The 20,772-nt window shown below is 33.2% G+C and overlaps 1 protein-coding gene across 1 annotated transcript; it reads left to right on the top strand.

Moving 5' to 3' along the window:
- The first annotated feature begins 820 nt into the window (after nucleotides 1-820).
- On the top strand, nucleotides 821-20,404 carry LOC106717644. The gene is made up of 6 exons (XM_045680695.1): nucleotides 821-990; nucleotides 15,818-15,981; nucleotides 16,187-17,819; nucleotides 18,065-18,867; nucleotides 19,523-19,652; nucleotides 19,970-20,404. The coding sequence occupies exons 2-6, from the start codon at nucleotides 15,894-15,896 to the stop codon at nucleotides 20,016-20,018; spliced, it is 2,703 nt and encodes a 900-aa protein (XP_045536651.1). The 5' UTR covers nucleotides 821-990; nucleotides 15,818-15,893; the 3' UTR covers nucleotides 20,019-20,404.
- Nucleotides 20,405-20,772: the final 368 nt, after the last annotated feature.

The raw sequence follows: 20,772 nt of genomic DNA, 5'->3' as shown, positions 1-20,772 counted from the left end.
GCCCCAAATACGGTCTATCGATAAGCCGATTTCCGTTGAATTCAATTACCGAAAAATGTTTTTCATTTAGCATTTTTATAAATTGCTATGATGTATTATTTAAAAATGTTAGCTGCAAATTACCAAATTTTAAAGTCTTTTTTTACCGTTTACCGTATCTTTCAACAAAGGAATTGTATACATTGAATTCTGTTGAGTTTTCTGAAATATAATTACAAGAATAAACAATTCACAATTTGCACTTCGTTACTCATCGTCTTGCATACATTCCCATATAACCACTAAGTTTCCCAAAGGAGCTATTTGTAAGGTACTAAGTAACACGTATGATGACGAAAAAATTTAAAAATGAAATTAATTCGAACACATTCATCTTCATTTCTATAATTATTTCTTAGAAATGCTTGATCACTTTCAACTTGCTACGTTGTTACTTATTTGTTTTTCTGTATATGAAATTGTCAATCGTTTCCCACAATCAATGTTGGATGGAACCATGGGAATACATATCCGCTTCCACAATTTCACCTGGGTACCTATTATAATCTCATTCTTGAATCGAATTTGTTCACGTGCGAGAAATGCCGCCCGACGATGTATCTGCCGGCAATTCCTATAATAACAAGTAAATATAAAGTTAGATTGAAGTTATAGTTCAATTTCATTGCTGGCTCGACTAGATGTACTTTAAATGTTCTGAATGTAAAAATAGTAATGGAAGATGTTCTAGTAATATTATACGTTTATAGCCTTAAAGCGAGTATCCGTCCAGACTGCTCTAACCACGATGCCGACAAACTTAGTACATTGCGGAGATCGTTACAGTGCGGACGTTTGTTTTGCCGGTATTATTGTTAGAAAAACGTTTTGGTGTTTATGACTGAACTTAGTAAAACTTCTTAAGTGAATACAATTTAAGTGTAAAATCAAAAGTTGTCCTTGTGATAAATATTTTTAATTTAACTGTAACTAGAAAAATCCCGATTGAAGGTATGTCTTTTATTTTAATAGAAGAGAAGAAAAAACCTTTCTATATTCAAATTTATAGGATTGATTACTTATGTATTGCAATGTAATGACTACTTTGTTGTGGGAATTCTTCTCAGGCCTTCTTATTGGAACGTGCCTTTACAACTATTTAAAAATAAACTGTGGTAAAAAATAAAGTTTTTATGTATTACCCTATACTTAAACTGTATATATGAAGGTCATTTTTATATCAACATTCCGTTACGTGATTCATAAATATAATCATAATGATATAATGCGGATGTCTGCAAAATAAAACTGCGTCGAAGCCTTAACGCGGCTTCGCTACAACGTTTCATGTTTTGACAAATATTTCTTATTTTTATGGTGATTACCTCCAATAGATTCATATTACATCCATCGTAAAAAAACTTGTTTACTTATGATAGTTAATATTAATTTATGAAACGTGAAGTTGGATTTTTTTTGGAATGGCAATCTTTTTTTATAAGAATAAGTTTGCCATTTGATAGAATAATTTTAAGAGAATTTTATTGCAACCTTTGAGATCTTTGTAAGAATCTTGATTTACTCAACACGTAGTAATCAAGATTGACTCTAGGTTTAAATTTTTAGCTGAATATTTTATTATTAGCCGGCAATATTGAAACATACCAAGCATCTGGAAAAAGACAGATTAAGATTGCACCTACTGACTAGACGCCTCCACTTTAGAGGCATAATTCAGGTGCAATGTTTGAAGTTCCGGAAACCCAAAGGAACAGGAGATAACAGAGGAAGGATAGAGTAATATTTAACCATTTAGGATTTCCAAAACCTTATGTTTATGTAAATTATTTGGCAAATATTCTCTGAAATTTAATGAACGGATATGCAAATCTGTCACTAGATTTTAAACTCTGCTTAACCACTTATTATTACAATTTGAAATTTTATAATATAGCAACAGTAATCCAGTTAATAAATTAATTTTGTGCAGATTAACTGCAATAGTTGACGGCGGCCTTGCGTGCCGGCCCGCGACCACCAGGCTTATTGTAACCGTTTACTTGTAATGTAATCTTAATTTCTATACTTTTACTGACGACATATGAGGTTTCGAAATACATTATTTAAGCGTTTTCATTGTTATAAAAATGTTATAGACTTACAACCCCAAGATAAAACATTTTTATTTTTTATTTTTTTTAAAAATATGTAATAACGGCACGGAAGAAATTATGATATTTTTTTAACGAAAAGGCTAAGGTCTTATCAACATATTATATAGATCAGTACTAACATTCTAACTAGGATACCATCAAGTATATACCAGTTTCAATTGTATCAGTTTTTCATAACATGATCCTTTACATAGATAATTGTCTATCAGACCTTAATCACGTATCAACAATATCAGTTTCGCAAGATTGACACTAAGAAGATATAGACGTCATCGTAATCCGATATTTTACTGTTGCGCATAACTTTCACTGGGTGGGCACTATCATGATTATAACGCCTGTATCATACGAGGGCTGAACATTGAGACAATCCATTACTATTGTTAAACACATGCGCTGAGGCAAAACAGTACTTTTTTTGACAAAGTGTACACTTAAATATTAAAAGTTATGCACTGTCTACTGCTCTGCTTCACTGTGCCCTCGTGTGAAACTGGAACCGGGTGTCCGTGTCTAATCGTCTTAAATTAATCGTGTGCGACTGTTCGCAACACTCAATTCACGATTATCTTCTAAATCGAGTGAAATAATTATCGTGAATTCCAATGTGTTTCTACGTTTAGTGTTCTTGCCGCTTTCTGTGCAACGATTTTACTGTTCGCTTGTACAGTCGAAATAAATGTATAAATATTATGTTTTCATCAATTTCATTCTATTAAAAAATCGTAGCCAGATATATACTTTAATAGAAGTATTATGTCACTAATAATTTCATACTTAAACTAGCTTATTACCTTTTCCCTCATAATAGTAGATATACCTAGATATTTTTTTTTAAATCGATCGCATCATAAATCCAAAACGCTTTATAAAATATATCTATTTATAGTATGTACTTGTAAACGCAGTACATAATAAAAACAAGAACCATTTTAGTTGCAGTATGTACCGTTTTTGCGTGTCACAATTTCAAGACGTCCTACATAATCTAACTATATATGATTTGTTGAACACGAAGCTCCAATTTATACGTGACTTAAACTTCAACATGCTCTTGTTTAGTCCAGTTTTTACTAAGAAACTAGTCGAGACACTGTACTATAAATAATTCTAATTTAATTGTGATACTCATGTTGCAATTATAAATACAATTAAACATGTATTTATCTACACTCTGTATACAAACGAGCAGGTGTTGAAATTTTTGCTCTCAGACAAGTTGAAGCTCTTAAGCTTAAATGAAAATTTACTTTAAATGTCACTGTTTCAAGTATTTAAGAAGTTTTCAACTCTTAATTTACAGCATTATAATTTCAAAGAGCAGCTCTTAAACTATATTGTTTAGATAAGGAATTCGTCACCGATAAAAAGGTTAACATTTCAGCACAAATAAACTTAATTAATTAAATTAACGAACCGAAAAAACTTAAAGGAAAATTCTCTATTATGCAAAAAATGGAGCATTTGTGCTATTTGTAAAAAAAAATATTGAATGATTATTTGACCAATCTCACATGCATAAAATAATCGATTTTGTACAAAGATACATTTTTTTTTTCGTAAATTGCTATGGTTAAGGGAAAAATAGTTTATATTGCATCGTACGTTGAATTACTTAAGTCATCAATATAAAACGACCTTATTTCTTAGTAGTATGTACATGACGTATTTGAATATCATCTATTCTAGTAATTGAAGAATTGTCATCAATTGTAGGTCAATAATTATCAGGTAACAATAGACTAATACCGCAACACCTTCGGCTTGGATATTTTGTTTTACTGATATTTCAACTAAACTGGACGTTAGTCTTCAAAGTCACGCTATAATGTTCTTTATAGGTAGGTAATTAAATCTATTATAGTGTATGTAACTGGCAATAACCTATGTAACTGGCGCCATTATAACAATGTAGATCAAAATAGACGTACGAATTGGCTCATCGCATGGTCTTGATCTGATTCAGCGGCATTAAGTAGAAGGCTACAGGGTTATAATAATATTGAGCTTGCAGTGAAAGAGTTCATTGGCCTTTGCTAGATTTGTTCGATCGTCTTTTATTAGTTCCGTGCTCTTGAGTAATGGATTGGTTTAGTTGTTTTGAATCAGTCTAATTTGATTCAGCCTGGAAATCCAACAGGGTAATAGTTTTTCTTGCAGAATACCCAGGGTTAAAGTTTAGAAATACTTCAGGTATTTTTTTTTCTTACATTAACCGTGTAAAGACCAATATTTCTCTACAACTTTTCTTTCAAGAATTCGGTCCGAACGATCATATCTCAGTTAAATATTGAAATTTTGTTACGACCATATCTTTTTTTTAATTTGAGGTAGCAAGGAATCAAGCTCACTTTAATTCGCCGAAATGGCAATGTGACCGCTGCCCATAGACTTCCGCAATTGCAGATGCGTTGCTTACCTTTAATCGACAGAGGAAGAGAATATTTTCCCCATTAAAGCTTCTTTCTTTTCCATCAAATTTGCTTATAAGGAGAGGTCGGGAAAGTGAACTAAAATTAGTCCTCGGAACGTCCACTTATCAGACCAAACGCAAAATTACTTCAACTTCACTCCGGTCTTCTGTGTGATGCCTTATTAAAATTTAAAGAAAAAAGATGTGTCATTAAACTTTACAAATGCCACTGTTACCTTAATTCATTTAAATTTCTGAAAGTAACGACAACAATAACTGTTCATGCATAACAATATTAAGCATATTGGTATGCATAATCATAAGTAATTGAATATGATTATGAAGCCGACACGTACAGAACAAAAGGAAAAAAATGAATTGATGATATAACTAGAAAAATATCTTGTATCATGGTCTGTTTATATATTAACTACCATAATACCAAAAAATTAAGAAACAAATGAAATTTCCAATAAAATTAATTATTACTGGCAGTTGCGTGCGACTTCATTGGTGCGGAACTAAAAAAAAACTAGTAATAAATAGATCCTATATCACCCGGGGATAGTGTAGCTTTCCAACAAAGATTTTTTCAAATCGGTTCAGTAGTTTTGAGGCCTGTTCAATGCAAACAAAAAAACAATTAAATTTTTCCTCTTTATACTATAGTATACATAAGTAAATATTAACTTAGAAGTGACTGGTTTTTATGATATCATCGCAAAAACTACACTTAAAGAAAACTAACTTGAAAATGAGACTTGAGTTTAAAACTGACCACCCAACATCTAGATGCTTTCATTACAAATCTGAATAATTTTAAATATTTAACGCATCCCACAAAAAAACCTCTGATCTCTCCACAAGTTTCCTTACAACCGCTTATTCTATTATCTTGTTAATGACCGTGTTTACTGGAAAACTTTACGATTTCAAAGAACAAAGGATGTCTCTAATATTTCGTTTGCTTTTTAAAGACGTTACCTCGCGGTACAGAAGGAGATATTTGCCAAACAAAAACCCCACGCTTCGTAATGAATATTCAATAACACAGGTTCAAAGCTACACTTCGAGAACGTAAATAGAAGATGCATGACTAATGCCGCACTTACCGACATAAAAGCTGGATAATATGTTACATTACGTGATAATGTATAAGAAGAGTACTATTTTCTAGAAATACTATCTTTGTAGATGTTTCTAAATCAAACATTACAAGATTATTATAAATGAGAAAGTTTAGATGTTGGATATTGTTGCTACATCGGTTTCTAAAACGGCTTAACAGATCTTGCTGAAGTTTTGCACAGGTGAAGAACATAGTCTGAAAGAACACAAGTTTGTTTTTTATTCCGCGCCGACAAAGTCGCGGGCAAAATCTAGTATTATTATAATTATACCGATTATGTTGTTTTCTAACACAAGCTAGTGGCTGAATTTAAATGAAGGATTTTCAAATTTGTTGGAAATTAATTTAAATAATCATAATTTTTATCTTTCAAGGACCCATAATATGCAAAAGCCGCACACGACGCCACATTTTCGGTTATGGATGTCGTATTTTTTTATTATTTGTACACATTTCCGGACAAGAAGTATATTAATAACCGCAGTCAATCTTTTTAAATTAAAAAGGTCAAAATACGGCAGTACAAAAAGCATTTCAAATATTCATTTAGCAACGAGTACCGTATTTTTTCAATCCGTCTTTATTAACCGTCAGACCATTGATGTCGTACAATGTGCGTCCAAGTCTCAATAGAATTGCTCGCGCTTCAAACGAAAGCTAAGAAAAAGCCCTTTACTCCGCGTGAAAGCCTAAGCCGGTTTAGGTCAAAGAATGTTCCATAGAGAAGCTCACTGCGCAGCTATAAAACGATCCAAACAAGCGCTGTAATGAAATATCAACCCTAGCTTAAAATCTTGTAATGAACTTGAAATGCTCTAAAGCGATTGAAATGCTATATGGTTTATTTTTTACTCTATTCTATTATGTCAACTAGCTTTTTCCTGCTACTTCGGCTGCGCAGAATTTAAAAAGAATGTAAAAGTATCTTTTATGCTACTCTAGTCTACGTCTCAAATCTGTGCAAAATTTCAATTTTGCTTTCTCATTTACATTGTTAAGATTAAGATATTAGTACGGTTGCATTGTTAACTGTGGTATACACCAGCAACAACATCGTTAATTTGTTGTTATTTTCTTGTACATGTAATTGTAATTATTTTGTAAGTAGTTTTCTATGAGACTGACATGTTCATAAGAACCAAAATCCCTATAAAAATAAAGAAATGAAAAACAACATCGGTTGCACGAATGGATCGGTTCGCCTGGTGAAATACTACGATCACACAGAAGACAGCCGTGAAGTAGAAGCAATTGCCGGAGGCCTAATTTTAGTCCTCATTTCTTTCCCACCATTTTCTTTAAGAAAAGGATGACAAGCCAAAGTAGAGAAAAATAAAAGTAATTTAAATTTTACAAGAATACGGAGAACTCTAGTTTGTGCGTCACTGTTAATATTATCCAAGGTGACAAATCCGTGTGACACACCTTGACCTCCCTAATGAACTTAATCCAACTAGATAAAAGACGATTTAATTACTAAGTAATTTAATGATTCAAGCCCTTAATTTTAAACGTAATTTAAATACGGGCGAAGACATTTTATTAATGGGATGGGAGACGAAATTATAGAAATCTGTACAAAAATTAAGAACTTGGATCGCTGTAAATTTTAAATCTCAAATCGTTAATACTTCTGATTACTTTTAGTTGGTTCTCGTCTCAAGAAAAATATTTTTTTTCACACTACTCGATTTAGTTCTTATAAAACTAAGGTATTAAACACACAATAAGATGCGATAAGGTTATTTTATTGTCAACGTTCTTGGGATATTTCATACCTTATTTAGCATCTTATTGTACAATAGTCATGAAGAAAGCCTTTAAATAAAACATAACTATCGTTATCACTTTCATCGATAAATCAAAACAAAATCTTATACATAAATTACTAGCTGTCGGCTGCGACTCTGTCCGCGTGGAGTTACGTTTTCTTCCAGACTATGTTATACATCTGTGAAAATTTTCATCAAGATCCGATGAGCCGTTCCGAAGATACCATCAAACAAACATCCACCCATCCATCCACCCATCTAAACATTCGCCTCTATAATATTAATAAGATAATTTTTATTTCACATTGACTTTGACCTTGCTATAAGGGCTCCCACCTCTTTAAAGTCAAACGACAAATCAGAGACAGGATCGTCACTTGTTTTATGTTGTTGAAGTATCAAATGTGACCTATTAAAATTGCCCTGCTATAATTACTACACATATAGGCAAGATACGGTTTATGAATTTATAAATTACATATTATCTTTGGATTCTGCGAATTAAAGGAAAATATATTCTGTAAAATGATCACAGGCATTTCTAACTCGAGATGTGTTAAGTTCATTGTCAGTTCTGATGTATATTTAACAGTATTTAAAGTGTACTTATTTGAGGCAAAAGTACTTCCGTATTCTGTCAACGTGTAAATAGACATTGATTCTATGAATTCGCTAACAAGAGGCGAGAATTAAAGCCAGCCAGTAACGGATCAGGTGACCTGAATATCTCTCATGTTACTTGCCGGTTGGGTAAAATTATTTTAGTGTATAGGCAACAACAGTTTGTTTACCCTATAAACATTTTGTGTTGTTAAGGTTATAAAATGAGTTCTCATTACAATATTTGTAATTTTTCTTCACAGCCAGTCTTAAGTTGAATTTAAGGACTTATGTACGGGGTTTTTTTTATATCCCGAATTTTAAGCGACGTCAGTTTCAGTAAGAAGAAAACGATTACCCTAATAGCTTTGGGGCTTAGATACTTGAGTTAAGTTGAAGATTTTATTTTAAATACCAGTATTTGAATTCTTCTTTAATTTAAACCTAAAATATAAAAGTACTTATTTAATATCAAACTTTTAGTTTTAGAAATTTTCTTAATTTTTTTAGCGAATCTTTTTACAAATTGAAAGACACATGATGTTAAAAAGGTATTAAAAACACTTCAATCGTTTTTTTTCCTGCACCCAACTGCTAAGATCTAATGTTGAATCATTACGTAATTTAAAAAAGAAGTACCTTTTTGTTATAACCTCTTACGATACTTGCGATTTTCTCTCTTTATGTTCAATTCAAACGATCTGTCAATTGTCGACTTTCACATTACAAAACATATACGTATTTACCTCTATGCTACAAATGTGCAAATGTTCCCATCAACTTTTTGCGTTGACGTTAATGGTTATGAATTCAATTTAGATTGGATTCGAATCCGTTCCGGTTACTTATACTAAAATACTTCTTCATAAATGTTTAAACCTAGTGAAAAAACCTTCGGAGTTTTCATTCCAGTTTGAAAATAATCAGATATTTGTTCTGATAAGTATCAAATGATTATAATTCTCAATTTCATTAAGTTTTATTTTGAATTTGTACTGAATTCTTGACATTCAAAGGTTGTGTCGATACATGTTGCTATCGTTCAATTCTCGTAAATACACTTACGTAAAATCTTTCCTCGTCGATTGTTGTTTTAAGTCGTAACCTACAATGGGCTAGCATCCGTATTGTTTCCACGTTTGCATTCGAAACGTCTCCGTCGCACGCGGCTTCAATACTGATCACTATTCACTATACGTGATCAATGTTTCCAAATATTCTGATTTCACTCAACGTGACCCGACGTGACTTCACATACTATCGACAAATTTTATTATATTATAGTTGATGAGTATCTAAAATCATTAACATATTGTTCTGAGACTAGACTATTGTCTGAGAATATAAGGTGATTCAATCTCATGGGTTCTGCAACACATCTGCAGTTCCTCTAGTGTTGCGGATGTCCATGGGTGTCGATGATCAACTTGGTGTTCCTGCCGCTCGTTTGCCTCCTTCTCTTATAAAAAACTAGCTGTCGGCCGCGACTCCGTCCGCGCGCATTTAAAAAAAATGGGGGGGGGTATGAAAAATAGATGTTGGCCGATTCTCAGACCTACTGAATATGCTCACAAAATGTCATGAGAATCGGTCAAGCCGTTTCGGAGGAGTACGGGAACGAAAACTGTGACACGAGAATTTTATATATTAGAGATGGGTCTGGTTAAAGTATTTAAAATGTAAAGAATAGTTTGGAATTGTTTAATACAAAAAGTACTGCTAGAAGGCTCTTAGTTAGCGAAAGTGGTACTTGGTAGAGTACCTTGGCTTACGGCCAAATTAAATGCGTTTTAGCTTGTTTTGCTTACTGAAATCGTTAATTTTATCTTGACCGTAAGACATTGCAAAATAAAACAATACTACAATAATACCTACCTAATTACAATATAATACCTAATGAATAAGGATACATAAGGATAAGCCTTCGAAATCCTTAAAAATGAACTCTACATGCAGTATTCATAATTGATAATTTATTCGGAATTTATTCTATCATACTCCTTCTGAGTAATTATTTATATAGGCTAATTTTCTAAAAGGCTGTTTTTTTTTAATTAATTTATATGATTTTAAATTATATGTTAAGGTTCTATGGTTTATCATTGTGATAAAAGTGCTTAATTATTTATTGGTAAAGATCGCATTTCGCAAGCCTACGCATAATTTTTGCCAACTCCTACGCCTAGTTTCAATAACCATGATTTATCAAAAATCCGCGCCGGACGCTAGTAACGGTATAACAGGGTTGACGTATTTTTAAGATAAAATATATTTGAAACACTAATTTTTTTATGGTAAGGCCCTTAATTTTGGCGTAGTTTTAATGCTTGTCTCATGTGATTTGGCGACATATCTTTTTGACGGTATACAGTACGAAATAGCTTATAATATAATAGTTTTGTATGCACATTAACTAAAAATGTATTCGTCAGTTTCGAAGAAAATATATTTTGACAATTGCATTTACGTGACAAAATATATTACGAGGACTATAAAAACTATTTCGTCAAGACACAGGTCAGCGGCCAGTTAAAATTGTCGCGAAAGGTCTGTGCTTATGCGCCGCCATGTTTTAGAAATTCGGCGAACAGCCAAGTTTTGTTGTTTTATTATTTTTAGCGTTAATTTCTGCCTTGTTTTCGCTACTGTCACATTTTATTGAGACTATGTTTTCCTCCGAGAAACCTTCGTTAATAATTTCAAGCAATCGTGAAAAGGCTCATAAATTACTTTAGTAACAAAATAACTAAAGGGGCAAAGATTAAAATGTATAAAAAAGACAAGGATTTAACTGGATTTTTGTATAATATTATTACTTTTATAAATCTGTATTTTAGCGACCGCTGTTTTATTTTTTCCATTGATTATTAAAACGATAAATCGGTAATTACAGATTACTTATAAGTGTACCTGAGAGCAAATCTATTTGAGGTAAATATGAAGGGCCGGTAACTGTGACGTCATCCAAGATTGCGCACACTTTATCTGTCACCATTTGACGCCAACGCGACGCCCAAGAAATGACACACTAACATACACTTTCAAATAGTGTTAGTTTTAGTTATAAATGATAAACTAATTAGTGTTACGTCAAAAGCTTTTATTTATAAATCATATCTATTTTTAGAAATCTTCCAATTACGTAAGTACCTTTATGAGGCGGAATTTCTTCTTAGACGTGCTTAGGACTTGTCTCGCTTAATTTTTTTTTCTGTCCTATTAAATAAATTAAATAGTTATTATTGTCAACTAGCAACTACTTCATATGAAGGATGGCTTTTATAACGAAATACTGTAATATTAGTGTACCTATATTCAATATTTCTCGATTTTCAGATTATGTTTGTAAATAATCTATCTATACAAAAAAAATATCCCTATTTTCCTTGGTCATGGCGTCACGCTTGAATCGCTGGACCAATTTCACAATTTTTGTTTTCCTCTTTAGTATTGCCAGGAAAAGGCCAGGAAAAATTCCGCGCGGACAAAAGCTAGTATTTTATAAAAAAATAATATCCATTATTACATTTCCATAAAAGCAGCTTAGAGCGAAGGGAACGGGCTATCATATCAGGTAACAGTATTAACAACTAATCTGAAACCATTGTTAGCTACGATCGCGGCCATTTCCTCGATAATAAAATTGCGGTGCAGTCAAGCTAAACTTTTTATAGCCCATACAAAGAATAGATCTGGGCTATAAAAGCTATCAAAGATTATTGATAGCGTGTTTTGTTTCTTTGTGTTTAATTTACTCTTTTTTTTCCACAAGAATGTGGCCAGGTTTTAAATCTAATTTAATTTGTAACTACCACACTCAGAATCATTAAGTGGCCATTAAAGGAGACATTTAGTGTAAGAATTTTACACTAATCGAGTTTAGAGGTGACCTAAAAAATCTGATTACGGTAGTAAGTTTTTACCCATTAAAATTAGTATTGCCCTTTAAAATTTACATATCCTTACTTTCGTACCTTTATTCTTTAAGCGTAGTTACCTTTTTTTTAATGTCTGTCAGATAAACGCTATTTTGGCTTACTCGTCTACTGACGAGGCCAGGATGATGTTTAAGTTGACTGACATATGTTTAAGAAATAATGTACTCGTAGATGATTAGATGTATTATTAATTGGAAGGCATAAGGAGGTATGGTCGCATTGCGACAAAGCCTCTTTAATAAATATATATTTTTTTTTTTGTTAATATGGTATTAAAAGAATGCTTATATTCATATTCCGAATATATGAAGTTAAATTACAACGCTTATGCAACATTCCAAAGTGCGATGGGAAAGTTTCGCATGCGACTTCTTTCTTACAATCACATAAATTATCTAACATTACGTATGTTATTGTTTTTACATCTCCACTTTTCTTACTAATATAAACTTAATCTTACTAATATTATAAATGCGAATGTATGGATGAATGTTTATTAAAAGGTATCCAGAACGCCTGCATGGATCTCGCTGAAATAGATGACATAGCGTACTACTAATTAAGTTTTTTTTTTTATATTCCGAGCGGACGAAGTCGCGGGTGACAGCTAGTGATGTATTATTTGCATAACGAATCGAATTAGCGTCAGGAAATATACAAAGAGGCAATTACTAATTTTATTCTTCATGATAACTATGGTTGAAGTCATAGGAAATGTAAGACGGTTTCCTTCCGTGTGCGTGTGTTTTCCGTTCTCTTGTAATTTTGGTTCTCCAAAATGCGTCATAACTTTTTCAACTTACTGTTAAACCCACTGCAATGTTTTGCATTTTATGTAAAGACATTTTAAACCCTTTCATTCTCTTTGAAAAAGACAGAGATAACATACAGATAGTTCAGACCAGAAGTTGAATAACCCACCACTGCTTGTTCGGTAGTCTACCCTTATCATTAGGCTATTGGCGCTTCGTTTTTCTATTTTATTGCTTTTATTGTGTAATAACATTGTTTCTTTGTTCTACTTTATTTAGTTTAGTTTATTGAGTAATGCTAATAGCGATTGCGTAAACTCGATATACAATTCTAAGCACTTCTTCCTATAGTGACTTCCTACAAAGTGTTGCGACAATGTCTAACCTACGCAACACGTCATGCGACCGAAGTTAGCAATCGATCTTGAACCATTTTATCCGCGGTATTTTCGGTTACTATTTTAAACTGTTGGACTCAAATTTAATCCAGCCAAGAACTATTAAGAGGACAATCGAATTGCTTTGTTTCATGCAAATGAACATAATTCGAAGGATCGAATTTTGATTATGGTTGATGGTCAGCATTGCGAATGCAATTAATTATTTGCTAAGATTTAATGAATGTTCGTTGACCATGCTCGTACACTTGTCCTGCCATCGCACCAAGGTAATACCAGAACATTTATGGTAGTACCTACGTATCTTTGGCTTCCTCATTCATTTCCCGCGCGTTTAACGAACTTGCTTATGTTTTTCCCTCCATTCTCACGATATCATTTTCAATGCGATGAAAGGCATTACATTCTTAAGAATGTATTATTCATGTTATATAAAATAATTATAAATAATAAAAAAAACGTCATGGGAATTCTTTAAACTCTTTCAAAATACTGATGTTTTCGGTGTATCAAAGTTCCTAGTGTAGTTTTTAAACAACTCATAAAATAAGATCATTTATCATCTTAAAAAATAGCACGGAGTTTCGACGAAGGAAAAATAAGTTTTAAAGCAGATTTTATAGAACACTGTGGGGATAAGGATTAGCATATCCTTGACAGCTTGCTAATTCGACAGTCTCGTTTTACCCTTGTATCAAAACATCAAATATCAAGACATCTTAGTTATTTGTAATTTTCATATTATTGCATATTTTATAGCTTGATAACTTTAAATGTTTTATGCTAACGTAATAAATAATATGATTATAATGCAGACACTTTATGAGTGTTATTTATTGAGTCGAGAGGTCTTGAAGAGGTCAGGTCGTGATACTATGTAATACATGTTAGATAAGTTTGCATAACTAATGGCTTTTTTGCATGTTTTTGCTATGCTATCTTAGTAAATTTTATGTTAACTTTGTTTTGTTTTTTTATAAATTACTATTACTATACTTAACGACATAAAGTGAGTAACGATGTTACAGCAACACCGTCCCAGAAGTTGCGTGGCCATGGTCAGTGAGGATCGTATGTCAGAATTTGACGTTTTTCATTTCTTACTTTTTCCCGTTGTTCAATTTTTTTCTTGTGACTTTGAGTATCTTTCGTAAAAAGATAGAGTTATTTTTATTATATACTTAAAATCCATCAAGACATCTTAAAACGAACGAGATACGAAGCTATCTTCGCATCAATAATGATCTCATTTGCCTTACTTAGCTGGTGTCATAGAATTTATGTATTTGTAAAATCTGTTTTAAGATTCGATATAAATGACAAGTATAAAATTGCACATTTAAAACACACAAAGCCAGTTTTTTTTATTTTAACATATCAACTTGTAACTTACATATTAATGAAATATATGAGGCAGTGACTAATCAATGATCAATTTATTCCTTGAACAAGTAAAAAAATAAGCAAATCGGCAGAAATATGTAGGTCGCATTAAATTTAAATCTTTTACAAGTGCAAAATGATATATATAAAAGTGTTGAATAAAACACAAAATTTAAGGTTGAAAAATAGCTTAAAAGTTCCGTGTATTTTCTATTTATGTTTCTATATTCGTATCCTCCAATAATAGACGACTTATTATGTGATTTCTTGTCTTATGTAAAGCAAGTTTAATTATTGTCTGTCCAACCTTATCTTACGTCTTCAAGTAGCAGGACACTTATGACGCACTTGTGCTAAATAGAACGTTCATTATGTTAAATAAACTGAGATCTAGAATGTACAATACAATACCATGCACTCAATCTTTATATAGATCATCAAATCATGGTTAGGACAATTTTTAAATTATTGACGCCTGCTGTACAATAAACAGCAATGCCACAAAAGTGGTACTCGATTGAACGACAAATTACTCAACGCTTCGTTGCTAGACCAAGGTTACGAGTTACGTGATCATAATCGAACCGATTGTCAATCATTAAATTATTCTAGCACACCTACCTACTTAATATCAATATTAATTTCTACCAAATTTTTTATACGCCAACGGAGTATTTAATTTATAATTTGTAAATCATTTCCATGAATATTAGCCTTTACCAATTTAAATATGAGACCAGAGACTAGAGACTGCGTCACAATGGGATTTTTTATTTTTTCCCCTGTGATATATTTTATCTTGTTATTAAATAAGCAGCATATATAAATATATAACTAAAATACGATCGCCGTTTTGCAAATTATATTCGCTGACATCGTTTCTCAGTTAATTAACTTCGATGTCAGCTTTCTTCCGCTTTTCACTTCCATCTACGTTTACTAAGTAATAGATTGACTTGATTGAATATTGAACATGGAATATTAGATAATATTATAAAATGTTTATAATTTCCATGTTTAATTAATGAAAAGAATTTTGTTTCTTATTAATTTCCAATTGAAGATTCTTGTCTGCTTTTTATTAGTTTTAGCATGTTGAAATAATTTATTTTCATAAGCCGAAAGATTACTTCGTCATTTTTCAAGTCAAACAAACATATTTGAAACTTGTTGTATTTACAATTTGTTTTGAGAATAATGTATCTATATAATGAATAAATGCAAGCTTCTGACGTGTTACTATTTGTGTTCCTTGTTAAATGCAAGTTTGTTGTTTCAGTCGCGTTATGGACTGAGCAACGCGACGTGGTCAACGTGGCGTGGTGTGGCGTGGCGTGGCGTGGTGAGCGCGCACAATGCGGTGGTTCAGGAAGGGCGAGCCGCCGCGGCTGCTGGCCGTATCGCCCGACACAGAAACGCGATCAACTCGCAGATCCAGAATCGGTACAGGTTATTTATAATATTATATCCTAGTCTTTTAAATATTTGCAAAACTTTTGTGACAACGTTTAACGTTTTTGAAGATTTTTTGTGTTAAAGTATCTTAACTGAAGCATAGTTTCATATGGCGATCACTGGCATCATTATCCAAGTTACTAAGTCATAATTCAAAACATGGATTTTAATGAATGTACGTTTTTGTTTTCAGATATGTCCCCAGTGCGTTACTCAAATAGAAAAAGTAGCAGCAGCTCGGTGGAAACAAATTTCTACAATTTAAATGATCAAATCATTATTGTAGATAAATCACCCCATTTGTGTCGTGAAATCGAAACTCCAGCTACAAGACGAGTGTCTTTACAAAACGGTCCCACCTCACCACAAGAAAACTATAACACGTGTCGTAAAAACCGCGGCGGCTCTTTAGAGAAAGAGTTTATGGTGTATAGAGAAAAGCGCAACCCGTTACTCGATAAAGTGAAAAATACTAAATTGTCATGTTTCAAATCGAATGGTCCTCTGCGGCATTGTGATGATGCTGCGTCGACTTCTGGAAGCGATTGTAGTGGCTTCGGACACGTAGAAGAAATCAGTCAATGTCGGTATCCCGGAAATTATTCTGAAACGCACAATGAGTTTGAGAATCATAACCCATGGGTTAAAATGCCAAATTATGATGATGATGTATTTTACGCCAAAAGTTCTATTACTAGTCCTGATGAGTGTAGGTGGAGGGAAGGCAAATCACTGAGTAACAGAGGTACTAGATGCTATAGCTCTGGTTCTGAGTGTGACCGTTATCATGCCATACCTAAAGCTGGAGCAAAGCTGTCAAAATCTAGTGACCAAATATTTAACGACGATTTTGAACCTTACAATGAAGATTTACCCATTACGATTAAATCTGACAAAAAGACTGATAAACATAAGATTAAAAATGACAAAGATACTATTGGACCCAGTTCTTGTTTATCCGCTAAATTGAGAGCTATGTCTGACAGGTACCTTAAATCATCAACAAACAGATTTTTTTCAAAACTTTACAAACAAAATGGAGAAGAGGATGAAGCTGTGAATAGTGGTATTGATAATGTTACAAAACCTTCTGGTAGTAAAAGTCGTAAAAAAAGAGGGGGCGTAAAAGCAAAGCTAAGAAGTTTCTCATATGGAGCTTTGCCTGGCTTGGATGAATTTCAAAAGGGTCAAAGTGCGATATTCCATGATGATATTTATCACGTTTCGTGTGACGATGAGAATATTCTCATACATGACTGTGAAGATGCTGATTCTGGTATACTTGTAAATGAATCAGCGGCATCATCTGTATTCGATAGTGACAGAATATCATCGCGATGTGACAGTTCTGCTTCTCATTCCAATCCTCAGGGAGCTTGTCACGGCAGAAGTGTTTCTGGCGACCAAACATATAAAAAAGCTAGAGTATCAGGGAGAAGAAGTAGAGATAGAACTGAATGTGCCAAGTCTAAAGTCCGCCATAGTCAAAGAGCGTTGTCATTGGACCGAAAAGAAATACTACGACGTATGCCTAAAGATGGATTAGATTATGAAGAACCACAATACTTACAATTGACTGAAAAACAAAAAATGAGACAAAGGGATGTAAGTCGTGGAGATACAGGTATCCCACCAATACCACCTTGTCGTAAACCATCAAAAGGAAATAATCATAACAAAGTGCATTCAGAATTTAAAGTTGTCAGAATTTTAAGACGAAATCCTACCGACGAACTGGGTATATTTATCGCCAAAACTAAACTGTCCGATGAAGGTCACGTAGGATATTTAGTTGCTCACGTGGTGCCAGGAGGTCTAGCGGCAAAGTAAGTTTTTTTTTTTCTAAAATATGTAAATATATTTAGATATTTTATTACATGAGAGCAAATGTAATTCCTTCGTCGTTCAAACATTTTTTGGTTCTTAAATAAAAAAAAGATATTCGTCAAAAACAGAAACAGCCAACTATCAAGAATGTTTTAACAACTGCTGGTGATAAAATACACTTTTTATTAAGGAAAACTAATAATTTAAGTTTAATAAACAAATTTGAACTTTTTTTTTTTTTCAGAGAAGGATCATTACGAATAGGCGATGAGTTGCTGAACGTGAATGGTCGCAGACTTCGTGATCTAACTATGCCAGAAGCCAAAGAAGCCTTAAGATCAGGTGCATCGGAAATAGACATTGTAATCTGCAGGCAACGAGAAAAAAATTCTCCGGAAATAAGGCAGAGAGAGCAACCACAAAAAAGTCACGTACTCATGCGGGAGAGTTCAGTAGACTACGAGAACGCTATCATTTTAGGAAAGGAAAGGGCTATCGATAAATATGACGTCAGAGTAGAGCGACGACAGACACAGGACGAATCAACGTGTAATCGCGACGCGCTATCAGCTGCGGACGAGGCGACCGGCGGCGCGCCCGGCCCACCCAGCCATGCCGGCTCGGCCGGCGGACACTCGCATTTCCTGAAAGGACAGAACGCGAGCTACAGCAGTATGAACAACAAGCTCCTGCGCCGACAAGTCGTCAGCTACGGCGGCTCAAACAAGGAGGCACTTGCGCTCAGCTGCGCTAGTGAAGTGGTCGACGTCGACACCCCGGATTGTGCCGCAGACCGCACCGGTGACAAAACAGATAGTGAAAGTGAAGTACAAACACCAAGCACAGCTAATTTCTGCACCCTCCCTAGGCGACCGCGTGCGCCTACGCACACTTACCATACCATAACATTTGAGAAAGGTCACGGCAAGAGACCACTCGGGTTTACTATAGTCGGAGGACGTGATTCTCCAAGGGGACCTCTCGGTATCTTCATCAAGAGCATTCTTCCCCAGGGACAGGCAATTGAAGATGGGAGATTGAAAGCAGGTAAATAATTTCTTGTAATTAGATTTCTACCAAACGACAACGCGTCAATTATTAATTTCGTGGAATGCAATTTGATAAGGATAGGAAGGCGCATTGTGCTGCCGCTAGTCGGAACTGTGACATTAAGCGCGCAATAGCCGACAGGCACGGTATTGTTTGTAAATGTGTTTTGTCAGTAGTTTCGTCTTTTCAAACTATATGTCTTTCATTCTTAAATAATCATAATATTATTATAGATCAGTACAGAAATAGTTTTTATAGGAAGAACGATAATGATCAATTTTCAGTAATAGCAAAAAAAAATTAAGAAAGAAAATAAATAGGAACATTTTAGGTTACAGCAGTAAGTAGCGTTTTATTTATTTTGTATTGAAACTTTTATCAATAAAAGTTACAAGATAAACTAGAACGATAAAACGTGTTTGAAAACATTATTATTTTCGATTTACATTTGATTTTCGTAATATATAAAACATGACGCAAATATCAATTATTAATTACAGCATATAAAGATATAAAGTTTCTCGTAAAAATTGTTTAAAATTATTGATTCATATCGATTATTTTATGATATCTTATCGATCTCTATTATTTTGAAAATTATTCTACATTAAATGTACTGAACAGAAAATAACCCTCAACATATCATTTCCAGGTGATGAAGTACTAGCAGTGAACGGTCAGGCCTGTCATGAGTTGGCACATGTAGAGGCGTTGGCGCTATTCAAGGCAGTACGCAGTGGTACCATAGAACTTAGAGTCTGCAGAAGAATCAAAAGTGCACAGTAAGTTTCTAGGATTAGATAAAACACAGACATTATATTCGGGCAATATAAACATTTATAGCATGTCTCTTCATATTTAGAACTTAAAAGTTCTAGCTTTGCCTACAAAATTATGAGGTAGAAGTAATAATAGGGAAGCAAAAGATTTCCTAATTTTATAGTCTCATCTACTACATTGAAACTGGACACAATAAGATGAGTTGCGTTTGCGTTGCTATTCTTTATGGACGTTCTTGTAAAACAAACATTATCTATCGTAGATATTTAATTTTGTTCAAATGATAAAAATCCTAATTCATTATTTCATTTATTTTCAGATCAACCAAAGCAAAATCCTGTACAGATTTACTTAATGACGACGACTGAGAATCTTAGAATATTACGTTGGAAATTGGTAACTTAAGTAGTGCTTAGTCCCCAGTCATAGTGTGGATGTTCTTGCTTTATCCCTAGTTTATATACTTAAGGACGTTGCAGGTAGAAAATAATTTGATAGTAAGCACAAAATGCTTATTAAAGTAGCTGTTCTTAGCTACTTCACGCAACTTAACCGACAAGTTATTCACGACAAGGTCAACTCATAGATTAGAAACGAATAAGTCATTAGCGATGTCGAAATTATTTATTATAATATAATTTATTCGCTAAATGTTATGACCTGAAGGCAAATTAGGTTTATTAAAAATAAGGTGTCCAAAGCAAATTTTAATTGGAATTTGTCATTGCTTCAATGTGAATGAGTTAAATTAAGACCATGACTTATATTTAAATGAAATGTACATTTAATTTTTTAAATGTTCATTTCATTTTTAATATTAAAAATGTAAACCAGTTTTGTGTAACAGTTAAATTATAATGAAATATGACGTTTTGTATGATATTTTACACGTGTAATTAATTTTTGTGTTCTCCTTTGATTTTTATATGAAATATTATAATGTGCCATTTTACAAATGATTTCTCAGCCAATATGAAATTTCTCTCAACGCACTGAAACTCAAATTTTATTGTTCTGTACCTGATTTATTTCTTCTTTTTTATAATGCAGCTCATAAAATAGGTTAGAAATTCTCCCAAAGATAAGAATTAGGTAGATGTTTGTAGTGAAGTAGTAAGAAAT

This window comes from Papilio machaon, chromosome 2 (genome assembly GCF_912999745.1).
Source record: "Papilio machaon chromosome 2, ilPapMach1.1, whole genome shotgun sequence".
In the NCBI taxonomy this organism is placed as follows: Eukaryota; Metazoa; Arthropoda; class Insecta; order Lepidoptera; family Papilionidae; genus Papilio; species Papilio machaon.
The sequence above is the reverse complement of the archived record's forward strand: the minus strand, read 5'-3'. Positions and strand labels throughout refer to the sequence as shown.

Excerpts from the sequence above, each read along its gene's own strand:
- LOC106717644 (XM_045680695.1), top strand. The coding sequence starts at position 15,894 with ATGCGGTGGTTCAGGAAGGGCGAGCCGCCGCGGCTGCTGGCCGTATCG. Across the intron at positions 15,982-16,186 it reads AACTCGCAGATCCAGAATCG|ATATGTCCCCAGTGCGTTAC; the intron begins GTACAGGTTATT and ends TTTTGTTTTCAG. Across the intron at positions 17,820-18,064 it reads CCAGGAGGTCTAGCGGCAAA|AGAAGGATCATTACGAATAG; the intron begins GTAAGTTTTTTT and ends TTTTTTTTTCAG.